The sequence below is a fragment of the Rhinoraja longicauda genome, chromosome 20, assembly GCF_053455715.1.
Source record: "Rhinoraja longicauda isolate Sanriku21f chromosome 20, sRhiLon1.1, whole genome shotgun sequence".
Classification (NCBI taxonomy): domain Eukaryota; kingdom Metazoa; phylum Chordata; class Chondrichthyes; order Rajiformes; family Arhynchobatidae; genus Rhinoraja; species Rhinoraja longicauda.
Window position 1 is genome coordinate 21713704 of NC_135972.1, and position 21552 is coordinate 21735255.

Consider the following 21552-nt stretch of genomic DNA (forward strand, 5'->3'; position numbering starts at 1 on the left):
CTGTGCCTCAACCTTTATTTTTGACTGATTAAACTTGTAAATTATCTTTATTAAAAACACTCTACAATGCAAGTTAATGCACATGATACAAAATATGATTACCCACATTTGCGGATGAAAGATAGAAGTCAACTAGATTTAAATATTGGCTCTGCTATATCTTTCAGCTATTTCTTCTATTTAATCTTTCACAAACAAATCAAAATACAACAGATTCCAGCATGTTTCCAAAAAGAAATTGCACTTACTGTGTGGCCTTGACAATGTCCCAAGTGCTGTAGTCATCAATGTGGCTTTTCCGCGCCAACGAATCATTGTAGCTGTGACCATAGCGACTTTGAGTCTTGACATCCTATTTCACATGTTAAAAAGAAAAAGGTCACAAAATATTAGCATGTGGAAAATGTAACAGACGTCTGTGGAAGGTTGATGGATTACCCATCAGGTGAGCTGCTTTGTTATGAATCTGGTATTCAGTTTTATTGATACTCGGAGCTACATTATTCCCAGCAATATTCTGTCATTTTCGCTCACTTATTCCCCTAGGCTGCGAGGTACTAGGAATTGAGTCACTCACTGCAAAGTATCCTGTATCTGATCTGCTCTTAGAGTCATAGTCAGAATCATGCAGCATGAAAACAGGCCTTCTGCCCAACTTGCCCACACCGCTAAACATGTCCCATCTACACTAGTCCCACCTGCCTACGTTTGGTGCATATCCCCCTAAATCTGTCCTATCCATGTACCTTCTAAATGTTTCTTAAACGTTGCGATAGTACCTGCCTCAACTATTTCCCCTGACAGCTAACAGTCTAAACTGGCCCAGTTAATCAATGGTAATTACCAAGAGAATAATGGCAGGGATCTCATTGATGGCAATATCAATGACTGTCAGGCATACGTGAAGAGGTGGTTAGTCTCTCTCTTGTTGGAAAAGGTCATTGCCTAGCTGATGTGAATGTAACTTTGCCACTTATCAGACCATGCCTGAATCTTACAGCATATAAGGATGGTCTGCTTCACTTGCTAATGTGTTGTAAATGGAACAATGTGTTGTGCAATCACCAGCAAACAACCTAGCCATATAACAGAAAGAACATAAATTCATGTTAGAGGAGCAGAATTAGGCCATTTGGCCCATGAAGTCTACTCTGCTATTCAATCATGGCTGATCTATCTTTCCCTCTCAACTCTATTTCTCCTGCCTTCTCCCCATAATCCCTGATGCCCAAACAGATAGAATAGCTGTTGGGCATAGCTGGATCCTCAGAACAAAGCTTCAAAACTGAGATTATTGACCTCCGACATTGATAACCATTTACTTTATACCAGGTATAACCCGAGCCATTGGGAGTGTTTCCCAGTGAACCCCATTGACTTCCATGTCTTTAAACTATATCCTAGATCTAGTCTAATCAACCCGTGGAAACAGTATATGTATACCATTTTTAAAATTATTAGAACTTCAATCAAATCAAGTTTAATACCCTAAATTCCAAGAAAAATAAACTAAGATTATGAAATCTATTACAATTTATTTATTGGAATTCAAAATTTATAGTCCAATAAATCTGTATTACACACCCTCAAAGATGAGTGTGTCTTTCCAAATTTATGGTGCCCAGAACTGCTCAAGGAGTAATATAATCAGGGCTATGTACAACAATAGACAATAGGTGCAGGAGTAGGCCATTCAGCCCTTCGAGCCAGCACCACCATTCAATGTGATCATGGACAATCATTCTCAATCGTCTACTTTCAGATGCTCGAGCTAACGTTTTTGCCTACAGGTGAACATCTATTGCTTCTCCTCCCCCCTACCCCGCACTACAATCAGTCCGACAGAAGATCCGGACCTAAATCGTCATCTATCCATGTTCTCCAGAGATACTGCAGTGAGTTACTCCAGTACTTTGTTTCTTTTCTTTGTAAACCAACATCTGCAGTTCTTTGTTTCCATCAATTGTTTCTTGCTTTTCACCTTAAGTGAAATAATCTATTTCCCTTTAGATCCAAAGTTAAAATTAAAATTAGTTTACATTGAAATCCATTTACAGCAGTTCTATGTCGAAGTTTATTTCATTAATAATTGTGTAAATTAATCAGTCCAGAGTCGCTATTAACAATGCTGCTTGTGTTCATGACAAACCTATACCTTTGGCTGTGTTTTTTTTATCATCCCTGACCATCCATAATTTACCATTCATTCATATATGCACTGAGGAATTCGGTACCTACACAAATCTTTACCTATACAATTAGCTTGCCTTTCATTCGTTTCTCAGTCACATACTTTCATTGTCTTTGAAGACTATAAAAGTTTGTCAAATTAATTGGCTGAAAAATGATCTATGTTCTGAGGACATTTATAGCCAGGTGCACTGATACCATGAGTAATGCAAGAACAATTAAGAATCAGTGTTTTGATGCCCTTGCTTCAGTGCAATGATCCTGCTAGAAAAAAAATTCAAACACTGACTTAGCCTGTAGATTACAACCTTCCAGTGTGCTAATTGCTACAATAAAATTAAAAATTAGGTATCAATTGTTATTGTGACCACTGATTTGACACAGTGACTAGCTGTAAATTATTTCAAGTTACTGAAGCTTACAACACAGGAGTTCAATGACTCTATTAAGATTTTTACTCAGCTTTTCAACAGTGCAAAACTAATCTCCAATCGTGCTGCTTAGTATCGTCCCCAGATTTGGATTTTCTATTGCAAGATTTCTGCCGTAACTATCAGATTTGAGAAACTGAGTTCCCTCAGTCTGGTTCAATGTTTTTTTTTACTGTCACGTGTACCATAGCTACAGCAAAATACATTTTTTGTATGTGGATCTGTGCGATTATTGCCATACATAAAGACAAACCCCGATTAAGTAGCCCATACATGAAACAGCCCACTGTGTCCATATGCAATAGTCCCCAGATTTTGATGCAATTTTTCACAGTCCAAGCTACAGCTCGCCATAAAGGCCCGTTGCAGCCTCATCTCATTTGGTTCCGTGCAAAGCTTTGGTCACCTTACAACGGGAGGGATGCCATAGCACGAGAAATGGTGGAGAGGAGATTTATGGGGATACTGCCGAGGGTGAAGAAATATTAATTATCAAGAAAGTAAGACTGGCTTGGCTAGGGATATGTTCTTTCGAACACAGGATGCCAGGGGAAGATTTATTGAGATGTATAAAATTACGCCAGGTTGAGCAGAAATGATCAATTGCCCACTCCAGAAAGGACAAGATCAAGAGGGGATGTCTCCTAGGGAAGTGTTAAGGAAATATTACCTCACTCAAAAAGTAGAGGTGGCGTTGAACTTACTTCCTGGAAGTGAGTGGAGGCAGAAGCACTCATCACAGTAAGTCAATATCAATAGTCGTTTATTTGTCATATACACATAAATGTGTAGTGAAATGAAACATTACCCGCAGTTAAACAATAAGACCAATAAGTACCACTTAGATGACAGCCACGGCCGTGGTATATTTTGCCATGGCTCAGAGTTGGCAAGTGGAATTAGCCTCATGTCCATTTTCACCTGGCATGCATTTAATGGGCCAGATGGCTCTTCCTGCAATATTAATTTCAGAGGTTTGATGCTTGGGTACACTCAGTCCATGAAAAAAGTTAACACAATATAACAAAAATGAGAGGACCACTGTAACTTCATGGATCTAGAGACGCAGAACAGCTTTTGGCCAAATGAGTCCATGCCAGTCATCATGCATCCACTTCTACACTCATTCCACTTTCATGCATATTGTCCAGCTATTAACATCAACTCCACCTCCTCTCACCTACAAAATCTATCTCTCATCTACAAAGCAAGGACAATTTACAAACAGTGAATTAATCTATAAAACCCATAAGGCCATAAGACATCCAGTGCCCTCCATAATGTTTGGGACAAAGACCCATCGATTATTTATTTGCCTCTGTACTCCACAATTTGAGAATTGCAAGAGAGAAAAAATCACATGTGGTTAAAGTGCACATTGTCAGATTTTAATAAAGGCCATATTCATACATTTTGGTTTCACCATGTAGAAATTACAGCAGTGTTTATACATAGTCCCCCCATTTCAGGGCACCGTAAAGTTTGGGACACAGCAATATCATGTAAATGAAAGTAGTCATGTTTAGTATTTTGTTGCATATCCTTTGCATGCAATGACTGTTTGAAGTCTGTGATTCATGGACATCACCAGTTGCTGGGTGTCTTCTCTGGTGATGCTCTGCCAGGCCTGGATTGCAGCCATCTTTAGCTTACGCTTGTTTTGGGGGCTAGTCCCCTTCAGTTTCCTCTTTGGCATATAAAAGACATGCTCAATAGGGTTCAGATCGGGTGATTGACTTGGCCACTCAAGAAATTACCATTTTTTAGCTTTGAAAAACTCCTTTGTTGCTTGAGCAGTATGTCTGGGATCATTGTCTTGCTGTAGAAAGACCGCCGGTCAATGACCTACGGCACAGACCTACTTGAAATTTATTCTGTTTTAAAACTGTTTCTAATTTTGTTTCACTGGGTTGTCTAAATTTATACTGATTAGCTAATTAATTTATTGCATCGTATGTAAGGCACATTCCCAATCTCGTTGTACCCCTGTACAATGACAATAAAGATATATTGTATTGTATTGTATGAGTTTTGAGGCATTTGTTTGAACTTGAGCAGGTAGGATGTGTCTATGCATTTCAGAATTCATTATGCTACTACCATCAGCAGGTGTATCATCAATGAGGTTTAGTGAGCCAGTACCTTCAGCAGCCATACATGCCCAGGCCAGAACACCCCCACCACCGTGTTTCACAGATGAGGTGGTATGCTTTGGATCTTGGGCAGCTCCTTCTCTCCTCCATACTTTGCTCTTGCCATCACTCTGATATAAGTTAATCTTCATTTCATCTGTTCACAAGACGTTTTTCCAGAACTGTTGTTGCTCTTTTAAGTACTTCTTGGCGAACTGTAACCTGGCCATTCTATTTTTGTGGCCAACCAGTGGTTTGCATCTTGCAGTGTAGCCTCTGTATTTCTGTCCATGAAGTCTTCTGCGGACAGTGGTCATTGACAAATCTACACCTGACTCCCGAAGAGTGTTTCTGATCTGTCGGACAGGTGTTTGGGGATTTTTCTTTATTATAGAGAGAATTCTGTCATCAGCTGTGGAGATCTTCCTTGGCCTGCCAGTCCCTTTGCGATCAGTAAGCTCATCAGTGCTCTCTTTCTTCTTAATTATGTTCCAAACAGTTGATTTTGGCTGATGTCTCTAACAGTTTTATTCTTGTTTCTCAGTCTCATAATGGCTTCTTTGACTTTCATTGGCACAACTTTGGTTCTCATGTTGATAAAGGTGATGGAAAGACTGGAAGAAAGACTAGGTGCTGAGAGCTCTCTTATACCTGCATTATGGAGGCATTTAAACACACCTGAGCAATTACAGACCTGTGAAGCCATGTGTCCCAAACATTATGGTGCCCTGAAATGGGGGGACTATGTATAAACACAGCTATAATTTCTACATGGTGAAACCAAAATGTATAGAAATGGTCTTTATTAAAATCTGACAATTTTAACCACGTGATTTTTTCTGTTGTAAATCTCAAATTGCGGAGGATAGAGGCAAATAAATAAATGATGGGCCTTTGTCCCAAACATTATGGAGGGCACTGTAGGAGCAGATTTAGGCCATTCAGGGGGTATGGGGAGAAGGCAGGAACGAAGTACTGATTGAGAATGATCAGCCACGATCACATTAAATGGTGGTGCTGGCTCAAAGGGCCGAATGGCCTACTCCTGCACCTATTGTCTATTGTCTATTCAGCCCATTAAGTCTGCTCTGCCATTCAATCATGGCTGATCTATTTTTCCTTCTCCACCCATTCTCCTGCCATCTCCCCGTAACCTTCGACACACTTACTAATCAAGAACACTTAATAATCAAACCTCTGCCTTAAAAATACCCAATAACTTTGTCTCCAGAGCCGTCAGTGGCAATGAATTCCACAGATTCACAACCCTCAGGCTAAAGAAATTCCTCATCCCCATTCTAAAACCCATATGTCTTTAGAAGAGAGGAGGAAATCAGAGCCACCACAGGAAACGTACATATTGATAAGAGAACTTGTAAACTCCACACAGACTGCGCCTGATGTCGGTATAGAACCTGGGCTGTTGGAGCTGTGTGGTGATCGCTCTATTAGTTATGTCACTGCGACAGTGTAGGCCCAATAAAAGGAACAAATGTTGGGCAGAATATTCTAATGTGCAACAGGGCATAAGTTAAGATTTCCAAATCCTAAACCAGATGCTCCTTGTCTGGAGTATTACACATTTATTTGCCTGCTTATGTGCTGGAGCAATGCACAAAAAGATAACTAAAAATACAACACAAAGCCACACGCATCATGCTGGCTTCCAGTACAATGACTCACTGCAGTAATTACTAGTCAGCTGCAGCAAAATATTTCTCCTTTTTAAATGTGGAAATAAAGTGGTAATGGGTGAAATGCTTACAACGTGCATGGTACTTCAAAAACACTTCATTAGCTCTGAAGCACTTTGGAATGTCCTGAAGGGATGAGAGCTGAAAAACCTCTAATATTTAAAGGGGGAGATAAAAACTCGATGAAAATTCATGTCTGTTCGTCGAACACGATGCCTGATTGATATAACAACTGTAATTAAAGTCGTAACAGCTGGATACTGAATGCAGAGAGTTAAATTTTTAATGTACCACGTGGTCAGGTGTAGAGAATCTATTCGATAGTCCAGAAATCAAATGAACACTGCAAAATAAATTATATTGGAGAGAACCGCCTTCGACTGAACCTTTCCCTTACAAGGATCTTAGGCTGGCATTGAGCTCCATCAAAATGATTACTCAAAGCAAATAGGTGGTGAAGGTGACCAAATAGATAGCTGTCAAATAACCAGCAATGCACTGAAAGGTCCCTGGCTGTGCTGCAACATTCCACCATCATGAAGCAAATGAGATTCAAGTTTGAGAGACACTAACGTGCTTGTCCCATTTACAATCACAGCTTCCAAATGGGCAATGGAAACAAGACGAAAAGGAATGTAGAAAGGAACTGCAGATACTGGTTTATATCAGAGAAAGACACAAAGTGCTGGAGTAACTCAGCGGGTCAGGCAGCATCTCTGGAGAAAAAGGATGGCTGACGTTTCGGGTCAGGACCCTTCTTCAGACTGAAAGTAGAGGGGAGGGAACTGGAGGTAAAAAAAGGCCAGAACAAAGCAGGGCTGGCAGCAGATGGCCAAAGAAGGATCCAATATGCGGTCCATTGTTGGCTGAGTCAGAGGTGAGAACGAAGGGATATGAGGATGCAAACTGTGGAACAAGTGGGACAACTAGGGGGAAGGGGGGGGGGGGGAGAGTGGAAATGCATGGATTACTTGAAATTAGAGAAATCAACGTTCATACTGCTGGGTTGTAAGCTGCCCAAGCGAAATATGAGGTGCTGTTGCTCCATAAGGAATGTACATTAATTATCTGCAGACCGCCTCAGATGCTGTCATTTTCCAATGTGCCTGTCTTTATTCTGGCTGAAATCCTCAAATAGGAAAAAGGCAATTCTCTAAAATGGAGAAAATAAAAATGGAAACCGATTTCGTTTTTCTCTTTAAGTCCCCGAGTGAGAATCATTTCCTAAAATTGATAATACGTGTGTCTTATAAATATTGTAGAATCTCACAAATTAAAAGCACACAAGGCCATCTGGGATGGCTGTCAAGAGCAAAAGACTTATTGAATTTCAGTTACGTTAAGTATTCAATTATAAGCTGCCAGAGGATGAAATTTGACTTGCTGGTGATGGAAGGGTTGGGAAGAATAAGGTGCAACTGAATAATTATCAAAGGAAAACAAGGTGACAGATCTTCTCTACAGCACTAGTGAGTGCCATTTTCAACAGCTCTCAGCAGTCCACGGGTGGAAAATCTACACACCATCCCATTCTTATTTGCATTTATATTCATTCCTTACTGGGTTGACGTCTTTGATTTAGACCAGTCTGAATGTTTGAAAAGACTCCTTGTGCATCACAGATTTCAATATTGAGACCCATTAGTAACTTGCGATGCATGCAGCTCAATAACAACGGCAACTAAAGGATTGCCCACGGGGCCTCTGATTCCAAGCCACATACACACACCTGGAAAATGACATGCATACACACGTTTTACATTTTCCATTTCTGTCCGTACAACAAGAAATTGGTGGATGGAAATTTATTATCACCTTGAACGCAGATTTTCATGATTAGTTTGGAGGTACAGCATGGAGACAAGCACTTCGACCTTCCATGCTGACCATTGATCTCTCTACACCTGTTTACGCACTAGTTCTACACACTGCTGGCAATTTACAGAGGCCAATTAACCTACAAACCCACACGTTTTTGGGATATGGGTGGAAACGGGAGCATCGGAGGAAACTCGCGCATCTTATGGAGAATGTGCAAACTCCACAAAGAGGGCACCTGAAGTCAGGATCTAACCCTAGTCTCTGATAATATGAAGCAGCAGCTCTGCCCGCTGCACTACTGTGCCACCTATGCCCTATTCTGCCACCCGTTAAATCTCTGGTCTTCAGACCAAGTCATTACCAACTTGAGATTTGCATTATCAACGACCCAGGTTGGCGATAAGAACAGGCAGCAGTCCTACCACAATGCATTGACTATTTTTTTCATGAAATATAGATATATTTCTAGTGTCACTTCAATGGGATGAATGTGCAACATAGACTTTTTGCTGACAAGTGTCTTTCTGATCTTAGCTACAAGTTAGACAATAGGTGCAGGAATAGGTCATTCGGCCCTTTGAGCCAGCACCACCATTCAATGTGATCATGGCTGATCATTCTCAACTCGTACCCCGTTCCTGCCTTCTCGCCATACCCCCTGACTCCGCTATCCTTAAGAGCTCTATCTAGCTCTCTCTTGAATGCATTCAGAGAATTGGCCTCCACTGCCCTCTGAGGCAGTGAATTCCACAGATTCACAACTCTCTGACTGAAAAGGTTTTTCCTCATCTCCGTTCTAAATGGCCTACCCCTTATTCTTAAACTGTGGCCCCTGGTTCTGGACTCCCCCAACATTGGGAACATGTTTCCTGCCTCTAACGTGTCCAACCCTTTAATGATCTTATATGTTTTGATAAGTTCTTCAATAGTGCTTAAGTTATAAAAAGATAAACCAATGAGAGTAAAAAATATCATTTTACACCATTGTAGGTATATTTCACTTTCTTCAATAGCACAATGATTTATTTTTAATTCAGTCTAAGGACATGGATGTAGCTGGCACCCCCCCCCCCCCCCCCCCCGTTAGGCATTAGATACAATGTGGGCCAGTGTCTCGAACCTTCTTTGTGGTGAAGGCATCCTCAAGGTGCCATCAAGAAGACAGTTCCTTACTTTACTCCCAGAAGATGTGATACCATTGGGAATTCTGTTTTTTTGTGTGATGGTCTGGGATCACACAAACCAACCTCCATTGACTCCATTTATACCTCAGGCCCCCTTGACAAGGCCAGCAGCATAATCAAGGAACAGTTGGACCCTGGCCTCTCCCTCTTCACCTCTCTCTCATCGGGCAAAAGGTATGAAAACACGCATCTCCAGATTCAGGGACAGTTTCTTCCCAGCTGTTATCAGGCAATTGAATCATTCTACCACAACTAAAGAGCAGTCCTGAACTACTATCTACCTCATTGGTGACCCTCAGACTATCTTTGATCAGACTTTAGGCTTTACATTGCACTCAACATTATTCCCTTAACATGTAGCTATACATGGTAAATGGCTTGATTGTATTCATGTATTGTCTTTCCGCTGAATGGTTAGCATGCAACAAAAGCTTTTCACTGTACCTTGATACACATGACAATAAACTAAACTGAAACTGAACTGAAGTAGTATGCTGACTTCTTTCACAAGCTGCCGACAGGAATCCTCACTTCCAGGGAAAAAATAATTAATTGACCTTCTCAGTCTTAATAACCCTCTATCTCTGATCTTTTCATAAAATCCCTGTCACTTCCCAAATCCATTGCCAACTTTCCTGCAATAATGTGTTTGATTTCTTCCAGTCAGCTGTGAAAAGGAAAATGTTATTTGAACAGCGCAAGGTAGCATCAGATCATCTCTCAGCCTTCAATTTATTGGAAAATAGGGCTTCAGTCTGTTCAATATTTCCTGATAAGCATGGTCAGATTTCTGATAACTCCCTTAACCTTCTTCTGAAGGAAATCTTATTATCTATTTATTTCACTCAACATTCTATATTTACAAAGGAAAAAGATAAAAGGCCCTGGCGGAACTCAGCAGATCAGGCAGCATCCCTGAAGAATATGATAACAGGTGATGTTTGAGTGAAGAAGGATGTCGACCCAAAATGTCGCCTATTCATGTTCTCCTTTATGCTGTCTGACCCGCTGAGTTACTCCAGCACACCTTTTTGTAAACCAGCATCTGCAGTTCCTTGTATCTTTATGTTTCAATTTTTTAAAGTGGATTCACAAATGTGAGTTGCACAATGATAGACTGAACATGTGTTTATTGCAATTCCCTCATTGGCTTGAGAAGATTTTAGTCCCCCTTACTAATTGCTCCCTCTGTGGCTTAGCATCTGTTTTCTTTAAGCACCTTGGAAAGTTTAGCTGCATTGAAGGAACAGTGTAGATGCCGTTTTAAATGAAATAACTTTTTGCACACACTGCAGAGTTTGCACCTGAAATCTCTGGATGCAACGTGCAAAACTGCTGCAAAACAACACGTTTACTTTAGTTCGGTTTATTGTCGCGTGTACCGATGTACAGTGAATTCAAAGGTTCCACCTAGAATTTTTAATATGTCAAATAGAAAATAACAAATATACTCATTTTTCAACCGATCAAGGCAGATGGGTTTGCGTAAATCCAGATTCAAATTCTGATCAGATATCCCTCACTGGGACAAGGTTGCAAGATGGCCAAGGTTAGCATCTGAATGGTCAGCAGAATTTGACATTTTAGAAGGATTGTCAGAAAGTGAAAGGAGGCAGAGTAGGTCAGATAACAAAGGATAAAATCACTGCAGCATTGAGGAATGATATTGACTCAGAAGCTAAAGGTGCAGAATCTATTTTGAGGAAGATAAAAAATAGTGATTGGTGAGAGATATGCATAGACAGCCTAACAGAAGCTATTCTATAATACAGAGTATAAATCAAGAAAGGCAGTACAATAATCATGAGCAAATTTAATCACAGAGTCAGAGTTGTACATCTCATTTCGTGCATGCTGACCTTTTGGCCATCTACACTAATCCCATTTGCCCTCATCAGGACAGTATTCTATATGCCTTGCCTGATTGTCTGCCTAAAAGCCCCTCAAACATGGTAATTGTACCTGATTCCACCACCTCCTCTGGCAACATGTTCCAAATACCAATCTTCTGCGTAAAACTCACTTTTCAGATCTGCTTTAAAACACCTTCATTTAACCTTAAACCTATGCTCTCTTGTTTTAATTACCCCTACCAAGGGAAGTGAATTTTGATCATCTACCTTAACTAAGCCACTAATAGATATTTCTTATCCATTGCCACTCCTCGGCCTCCTCCACTCCAGGCGCTGTAAGGCAGCAACTATACTGCTGCACCACTGTGCCCCCCCCCCATTTCAATCCCAATCCCAGTGGTCACATTTATCCTACAATGTGGCAACCAGAACCGTGCATAATACTCCCATGTGGCCTGACTAGTGTTTTGACTCAAGTCGGCAAGACTAGCCTTGAGAACGAGGCCTTAGGAGTATATTCAAGTTGGTTTCTTAGAGCAATTTGTTGAGACACCAACCAGGGAGTAATCTATTCTAGATGTAGTGTTGTGTAATGGGACAGGATTAGTTACTGATGTCATAGTAAAGGAACCCCCTAGGCAATGGTGATCCCAGTATAGTAGAATTTCACATTTGGTTTGTGAGAAAGCTGGATTTCAAGCCTGCACCTGACATTTAATTAAAGACATTTACAACGGTATGATGATGATGTTGGATAAAGTGGACTGAGAAAATAGACCAAGGGTAAGATGGTAAATCAAGGCATGCCAGACATTAATGAAGATATTTCAATATTTCTCAGGAGAAATATATTCTGACGAGGAAGAAATAATGCAAGAAAACGAGTATGTTGAATATTTAGTGTGTTGAAACGAAGATCTGCAGGTGCAGGTTTACACAAGAGGGCACAAAGTGCTGGAGTAACTCAGCAGGTCAGGAAGCATCTCTGGTGAACATGGGTAGGTGATGTTTCTGGTCATGACCCATCTTTGCCTGATAAAGAACTTTAAGGATGGTGTGAAAATGGTTGATAAACATATAATTATGCTCGACCCGAAACGTCACCCATTCCTTCTCACCTGAGATGCTGCCTGACCCGCTGAGTTACTCCAGCATTGTGTCTACCATATAATTTTGCAAGTTTAGTAGTAGGTTAGAGATTTAGGATCTTTTTAGAAAACAAAGATAACTAAAAAAGGGAAAATACTGAGAAGAGGAGGAAACAAGTTAATATAAAAGATGGAAAATTGAAGATGAATTCTTAGCTCCTGTAAGGGCTAACATTACGAATGCAGCAATGTGGGGTTTATTGCAGGAGTGTAAAAGCTCCAACTCGGATTATTCTTGGGGCATCCTGTTGTCAGCATGGAAGCGCGGTTTATGGCTGATCGTATCCTCTGATATCTGCAACTGGCCTCAAAGCTTTGAAGTGTTAAGAAGAACATCTTGCCATATGGACTGCCCTTTGTTCCCAAGAAAGAAGAGGTCAAGATGGACACGACGGACACGGAGGTCCCGAAAGACACATAAAGATTTATAGGGCATTGCAAACTTGCCATATAAGGCACTGATGGAAAAATACTGGCACATGTATTTAGGGTATAAAAGGTGTGTAAATGTAAGCTTTCGGAGAGAGAGACTACACTAGCTTCCTGAGCGTTTCTGAACGCTCCGGTATCTAAGCTCTCTCCCACCTGGGTGAGTAGAATAAAGAGGTTAAATGATTTTGGTTGTCTGACTATTCTGTTAATAGGGCACGAACTACAACACTCCCAGACAGTGGCGAATCTTTGGATAGGTGAAGTTTCGGGTTGGGACCCTTCCATAGACTTCTTCTGAAGAAGGGTCTGGACAAAAAACATCTCACCTTGTCAATTAATGGGAACAAGGATAAAACAAGTTGCAAACAGTCTAGGTAATGAGCTCTTCATTTGATGGAGTCATGTTTAACACACAAATATCCAACACAATTTTAACGTGAAATCCAACAGGAAGAGACTAGAAAATGCAGAAGTGTCACAAGTTTCTCAACTAGTTTATGGAATTTTGCTCAAAATAAACCAATAACTTTCCAGCTACAGATACAAAATACTGGAGCAACTCAGCGGGTCAGGCAGCATCTTTGCAGAAAATAGATAGGTAACATCACCTATCCATTTTTTCCAGAGATGCTACCTGACCCTCTTAATTACTCGAGCATTTTTGCCTATCTTTTGTATCTATATTTGGTATAAACCAGCATCTGCAGTTCTTTATTATTACGTCCCCGTTACGTTGATTGAATGAACTTTGGCACCAAAATCCTATGAAACAAGAGCCAACATATCACAAGCTAGAAGATGTCCATTTAATATCCATTGATGATCAACTTCAAGTTTTTTTTTAAACTTTTTAATATCTAAATAATTATTGCTGAAAAGCAATAAGAAATACCAAGCCAATATTAATACAGAGTACCAAAATGCCTATAGTTTTCTGATATGTTCTATTTAAAAAATAAAAAAATTGTTGCAAACTTGCCCTGCTACAAATTAGTTTAGTTTATTATTGTCACGTGTACCGAGGTAAAGTGAAAAACTTTTTTGTTGCGTCCTATCAAGACAGTGAAAAGACTACACGATTACAATCAAGCCGTCCACAGTGTACAGATAGCAGAGCTAGAGTGAGGGGCTGCTGTTGAAATAAAGATTTAAAAGAGTTGAGCAATTGTGACGAATGATAGTAGATCCATTTCTGGGACCAGCACGCAAAGAGTCGTTTGGCTTCAGCACCACCTTGTCTTGTCCTTTGAGTTCATCCCTGCATACATGCATTACTGGCAAGGTCAGCATCCGCTTGTATGATGTTTCATGTTCCATTGGTGCCCCACGTGAAGACCACACTTGGCCCTGACACCCCATATGAAACGCATGGCTGACGAATGAGAAATGCAATCATTCTTAAGTCCCAACATCATGCCACAAGTAATCTGCTGTTTTTAAGGGACTGCTGAATAATTCAAGAAGAATCAAGTTTCCCATGAAAGTTTAAATTTTATTCAAAGTATATTTTCAAACTGTGTGCAAACTTTTAACTGCTATGTCTCAAAGTAAAACTTGGAATGTGTCGCATTCACTGTTCAGCTGAACACTCAAGGGGGTAATCTTTCAGATGAGATGAACAAACTAAAACCTCATTTGGCCCTTCGAATAGGCATAAAAGATGAAAGCAATTTTCTGAAGGAGAAAGAGCGCTCTGATGCGCCCCTCCAAGTATCAGTAAAACAATACTGTATTTTGTGGCAACTCATAGGTGCTTCTTCTCTTTCTTCTTAGTTAGCCCCGAGAACAAGGACAGCTTGCTTCTCCTCTCAGTCTGTGGAATTGACGATGATCTCATTATAGACAATAGACAATAGACAATAGGTGCAGGAGTAGGCCATTCAGCCCTTCGAGCCAGCACCGCCATTCAATGCGATCATGGCTGATCACTCTCAATCAGTACCCCGTTCCTGCCTTCTCCCCATACCCCCTCACTCCGCTATCCTTAAGAGCTCTATCCAGCTCTCTCTTGAAAGCATCCAACCAACTGGCCTCCACTGCCTTCTGAGGCAGAGAATTCCACACCTTCACCACTCTCTGACTGAAAAAGTTCTTCCTCATCTCCGTTCTAAATGGCCTACCCCTTATTCTTAAACTGTGGCCCCTTGTTCTGGACTCCCCCAACATTGGGAACATGTTTCCTGCCTCTAATGTGTCCAATCCCCTAATTATCTTATATGTTTCAATAAGATCCCCCCTCATCCTTCTAAATTCCAGTGTATACAAGCCCAATCGCTCCAGTCTTTCAACATACGACAGTCCCGCCATTCCGGGAATTAACCTAGTGAACCTACGCTGCACGCCCTCCATAGCAAGAATATCCTTCCTCAAATTTGGAGACCAAAACTGCACACAGTACTCCAGGTGCGGTCTCACCAGGGCCCGGTACAACTGTAGAAGGACCTCTCTGCTCCTATACTCAACTCCTCTTGTTACGAAGGTCAACATTCCATTGGCTTTCTTCACTGCCTGCTGTACCTGCATGCTTCCTTTCATTGACTGATGCACTAGGACACCCAGATCTCGTTGAACTCCCCCTCCTCCTAACTTGACACCATTCAGATAATAATCTGCCTTTCTATTCTTACTTCCAAAGTGAATAACCTCACACTTATCTACTTTAAACTGCATCTGCCATGTATCCGCCCACTCACACAACCTGTCCAAGTCACCCTGCAGCCTTATCGCATCTTCCTCACAATTCACACTACCCCCCAGCTTAGTATCATCTGCAAATTTGCTAATGGTACTTTGGTGATTTACCCAAAGCTATGTAAATCTCTATATCAGTGTGTCCATTCTGCCTTGAAGCAAAAATATTGATGCACTCCAGATTTTTAAGGCAAAATATTTTTTATATATGTACACACAGACACACAAAAGGCATATGATATTTTGCCACAAAAAGGGTTGCGATCAGATTGAAGATTATAGAATAAAAAGGGTATAAATGCATGGAAAGAAAAGCTGACTTAGTAATTGTATAAAGACATCAGTACTTTGAATGTTTCTTTTCTGACTTGAGAGAAATGCAAAATAGAGCTTTGAGAGCATGTAAGAATGCCAAGTACTGGATCAATTGGCCACAATTAGGTCATTATGTCCAACCCAGTGAAAATGCCAAGCACTAGTGGAAGGAAGTCAAATGAACTTTGATAAAACATTGGGTTGGCCACAACTCGAGCAGTGTCTAGTTTTGTGTGCCAGACTAAGGAAAGATGCAAAGACTTGAGTGGGTGCAGGGAAGTTTTTAATTAAAATAATTCCAAGGATGAGGGATTTCAGTTATGTCAGGCTGGTTGTGCTGGGGTCATCCACAGAGTCAACCTAACAGAGATGGGGTCAACCTAACAGAGAAGGTTATGGGATGACATCAAAAATATTTGAGTTTAGTTTATTGTCACGTGTATCAAGTACAGTGAAAAGCTTTTGTGGCATGCTAACCAGTCAGCGGAAAGACAGTAATCGAGCCACCCAAGGTGTACAAATACAGGTTAAAGGGAATAACATGAATAACGTTTAGTTCAAGAAAAACTCCAGTAATGTCCGATCAAAGATTGTTCAAGGGTCTCCAACGAGTTAGATGGTAGGTCAGGACTGCTCTCTCGTTGTTGATGGGATGGTTCAGTTGCCTGATGATAGCAACTGTTATCTCCACGATTTAAAATTATGGAGAGGATGTTGAGAGTAGATTGGAAGAAGTTGCCATTGGAAGGGTGAAGTACAAAGAGACAAAAGAAAAGGCGAATGGTAGAAGAACCAAAAGTGACACATGGAACCACTTTTATTCTTGCGCAGCAGTAGTTACAGTCAGAATGCACTGCCTGGAGTGTCAATGAAGGCAGATTCAACTGTAACATTCAAGAGGGAGCTGTCAAATTGTATTCCAGACACTAAACAGAGAGGTTTCCAACAAGGTTGTCGAGAGAGCTATTGAGATCCCACGAGCAAAGTCAGTAGGCGAGCTCTTTTTAAACATTTCTGCTTCATAAAACCATAAAAGAATGGCTCAACATCAACTGCCATGATTTGTTGGGAGACCTTCAATAATTAGGCCAAATGCAGGCTCAGCGATCATTTCGCTAAACACCTCCGCCCAGTCTGCCTAAACCTACCTGATCTCCCGGTTGCTAAACTCTTTAACTCTCCCTCCCATTCCCACACTGACCTTTATGTCCTGGGCCTCCCCCACTGTCAGAGTGAGGCCCAGTGCAAATTGGAGGAACAGCACCCCATATTTTGCTTGGGCAGCGGTATGAATATTGACTTCTCTAACTTCAAGTAACCTTTGGTTTCACTCTCTCTCCATCCCTCCCCCTTCCTAGTTCACCGACCAGTCTGACTGTCCCCGATTAAATTTTATTTCTAGGGACAATTTTTCCAAAGCCAATTAAGCTACAGACCTGTACAAGCACCCGGAGAAAACCCACGCTGTCACAGGGGGATCGTACAAACTCCGGATATGAACCAGAACAACAAAATTCTTGAAGCTCTCGACCCGAAACGTCACCCATTCCTTCTCTCCAAAGATGCTGCCCGTCCCACTGTTATTCCAGCATTTTCACACCTTACACTTCCTTATCTCTGTATCTCCCTCTCCCGACTCAGTCTGAAGGATTTCGATCCGAAACATCATGCATTCTTTCTATCCAGAGATGCTGCCTGTCCCGCTGAGTTACTCCAGCATTTTGTGTCTATCTTCGCTCAGTGTTATGCTGTTTTCCATCTCCCAGCTCCTAAACCAGCACAGTTGACATTTATGTTGCAAATAAATATTAACATCCCCTGTTCCCACTGTTTCTCCCTCACCAGATTTCACTTTACCTTACTGGATTCACAATTCCAATTACAAGATTTCAGCAGAAACTAAAATAAATTACAAGTGATAAATACAACAAAAATCTATGACATTTCACTTCCTTTCTTCCCAACATTATTGGATGCATTTCAGGGAGCTACACAGCAGCTACAACCCGCAAGCAAAATGACTCACGGCTATTCTTTTTTAATTACCTGCAAGGATCTGGCTGGTCTCAGTACCAAACCTATTGCTTTTTAAATTAAGTCCACAATATTTTTCATTATTTGTAGTAAGCACTACTTACTCCAATTTTGTCTACCACATGAATGCGATTCTACATACTCAATGCACACTAAGGAATAAACATTCTGATAGCCCCTCGTTATGGACAGTTCCTGACAACCATCTTTAAGCCACTTTCTCCATAAGTCAAAACTTTAATGTTCTACAGAAACCCACATTATATCGTTCTACATACACTTGCTATAGTTCTTTCATTTCATTTAATAATTACACGACCTATCATTAAACTAATGGAATATATCCCTTGGAAGAGACAGGGTGCTGGGGCGGCACAGTGGCAAAGTTGCTGTTTTACAGCGTCAGAGACAGGTTCGATCCTGACTACGGGTGTTGTCTGTACAGAGTTTGTATGTTTTCCCTGTGACGGCGTGGGTTTTCTCTGCGTGCACTGGTTTCCAAAGACGTACAGGTTTGTGGATTCATTGGTTTTAGCACAAATTGTAATTGTTAGTGTGTGGGGATCGCTGGGCGGCGCGGACTCGGTGGGCCGAAGGGCCTGTTTCCGCGCTGTATCTCTAAATCTAAAGGAAAATCAAGAGGACAAAGCTATATACCTCATCCAATTATTAATAAATACCATGAAATATTTTATTATCAACTTGAAAAAGACTTTAGAAATGTATGGTGGAATTTACATAAGGACATACTTCTGTAAATCAGGTCATTAGTAACCCAGGAGCCCATGTAGTTCCAAGTGCTGACGTTACAGGCCAACATCAAACCCTCGCAGCAAAATGCAACGCAATTCAGAGAATGACAAGATAGTCAAAGCTCTCATAATGCTACATCAACATGTCTCATCTTGATTAGCAGATGACAGACCCTTATTTCTACATTGCAGCATCAGTGTAGAAACAGTATGGAATTATTATCAATGTGTGCCACATTTTGTCCTACTAGATATAGACTGGTTTAAATCCAGTGGAGCAGCCATGCAAAGTTAAGACCCTACATTGTTAACAACATTAGACTCTGGTACTAAAGTATGATTGTGCCTATGTACAGTAAGACGTTTTACTGAACTGTATGCAAAAAAAAGGAATTTCACTGTACTTAGGTACATGTGACTATAATTTACCAATGAACCATTGTAACTAGGATTTCTACAATGAGAATGACCCAAATGCGAAGCACACTGAATCCTAACTAACTCCCCCAGCATCCACTTCCTCTGTCACCAGCACATCGTAGCTTCAATGTGAATTGTGTTTCGCATTTGTCAAAGATACATACCTGTAAATGACCAAGATTTCTTCAGCAGTAATTCCCAAATCTCTGTTATCCATGACATGAATAGGCAAGGCCACCAGGTGTATGAAAAGTACATCTTCTATAAAGACCCTTATCAAGTCAAGTTAGAAATATTTGACCATTCCTTCCTCATTGCTGGTTTGAAGTCAAGAACACTTAACAGCACTCTTTTCCAGGAAAGAGTTCAAATCAGTGATTTTCATATCTAAAGTGGGAATGAGCTTTTGTTGCATCTGGGACTAGCTAGATTGAAGTCAACACAGGAGTGGTTATCAGGTAAGCAATCGAGTGATATGCACCAACAATATGAAGGTATTTATTCACAAAATGCTGGAGTAACTCAGCAGGTCAGGCAGCATCTCGGGAGAGAAGGAATGGGTGACGTTTCAGGTCGAGACCCTTCTTCAGACTGATGTCAGGGGGGCGGGACAAAGGAAGGATTCCGGTGGAGACAGGAAGATAGAGGGAGATCTGGGAAGGATGAGGGGAAGAGAGGGACAGAGGAACTATCTAAAGTTGGAGAAGTCGATGTTCATACCACTGGGTACCAACAATATAATCTCCTGAATGTGTAGGAAGGAACTGCAGATGCTGGTTAACACCAAAGATAGGCACAAAATGCTGGAGTAACTCAGCGGGACATACAGCATCTCTGGAGAGAACGAATGGGTGACTTTTCGATGTCTGAAAAAAGGTCTCGACCCGAAACGTCACCCATTCCTTCTCTCCAGAGATGCTGCCTGTCCCGCTGAGTTACTCCAGCATTTTGTGTCTAATGTCATGATTGATAGCTGTGAAATTGAAGTTCTGTTAATCTTTAATAACTTTAAAAACTAACCACTTAATTCAGAAGGGGATATCTGGCTTAGAATGGGCAAATCAGTTTAGCGTGAGCATTGTGGAGGACAAATGTTTGGAATGTGCACAAGGTGAAATGGTGGATTAGTACATTGATGATGACTAGAAAACGGAAAGGATTAATTAATAATCTTGTCATAAAGGAACACGATCATAATATAACAGAATAAGTATGAAACATATTTTCAATTTAAACAAAGGTTTAAGAAATAATTGTGGAAAATTACATAAAAGTCTAAGCCAGAGGACAGCCAACAGCTATTATTTGACATACTAATTATATACTTATTAATCAATATACATTCTTTTAAAGCACAAAAACACAACAGGAAAAGTTGATATACAATGGATTGCAAATAGAGTCCTAATTGGCCCTATGGCCCAACTTGCTCACACCGGCCAACAATGTCCCAGCTACATTATTCCCACCTTCCTGCGCTTGGTCCATATCCCTCCAAACCTGCCCTATCCATGTAACCTGTCTAACTGTTTCTTAAACAATGGGATTGTCCCAGCCTCAACTACCTCCTCTGGCAGCTTATTCCATGCACCCAAGATCCTTTGTGTGAAAAAGTTACCCCTCGATTTCCTATTAAATCTTTTCATCTTCACCTTGAACCTATGTTCTCTGGTCCTTGATTCCCCTACTCTGGGCAAGAGACTGTGTGCATCTACCCAATCTATTCCTCTCATGATTTTGTACACCTCTATAAGATCACCCCTCATTCTCCTGCGCTTCAAGAAATAGAGACCCAGCTGACTCAACCTCTCCCTATAGCTCACACCCTCTAGCTCACACCCTCTAGTTCTGGCAACATCCTCATAAATTAAATTTATAGTGGTATTAAATTTATAGTAGTATTAAATCTCAGGCAAAGACTTATGGGGAAAGGCTGCCAGAAAAAGTGCGCCCAAAAATTAGGGGCACTTGAAAACTCAAAGGGTGAGCAAAAACTTGATAAAGGGAAACACAATAAGCGAGTAAATTAAGAGACATAAACAGATTGGAAGAGCTTCCATGGGCATGCAGAAACGACTAACAGCAGCAAACAGTGTACAGAGATGGGATTAATTATGATGCATAATAAATAAATGGCAGAGGAATGAAATGTATACTTAGTATCCGACTTCACAGAAATAAAAAAACTTCCAGAAATGATAGATAACTGAAGATCAAGTGAAAGTGAGACAGTAAAAGAGATGATTCCAGAAGAAATACCATAAGGTATGTTTTCAATGCTGAAAATCACTACAGATAATGTCTGCTCTGGTTAGCATCCTGCAAAATTCTGTAGAGTCTGGAATTGTTCCTGCAGATTAGAGTTTCAAATATGACCTCTCTATTTAAGAAAGTATGTTGAGAGAATACAAGGAACAACCAAGCTTTACCTAGAAAATGTTAGCAAGGGAAATGC

The 21552-nt window shown here is 40.8% G+C and overlaps 2 protein-coding genes across 2 annotated transcripts in view; both read right to left on the bottom strand.

Annotated features, from left to right (window-relative positions):
* Positions 1-21552, bottom strand: part of nav3 (neuron navigator 3) — a 579072-nt gene that overhangs the window by 459684 nt on the left and 97836 nt on the right. The gene's annotated exons all lie outside the window — the stretch shown is intronic.
* Positions 1-21552, bottom strand: part of zdhhc17 (zDHHC palmitoyltransferase 17) — a 68228-nt gene that overhangs the window by 42487 nt on the left and 4189 nt on the right. The window contains exon 2 of the mRNA XM_078417157.1: positions 249-352. Within this exon, the coding sequence (XP_078273283.1) occupies positions 249-352 (104 nt within the window). The remainder of the gene's footprint in view (positions 1-248; positions 353-21552) is intronic.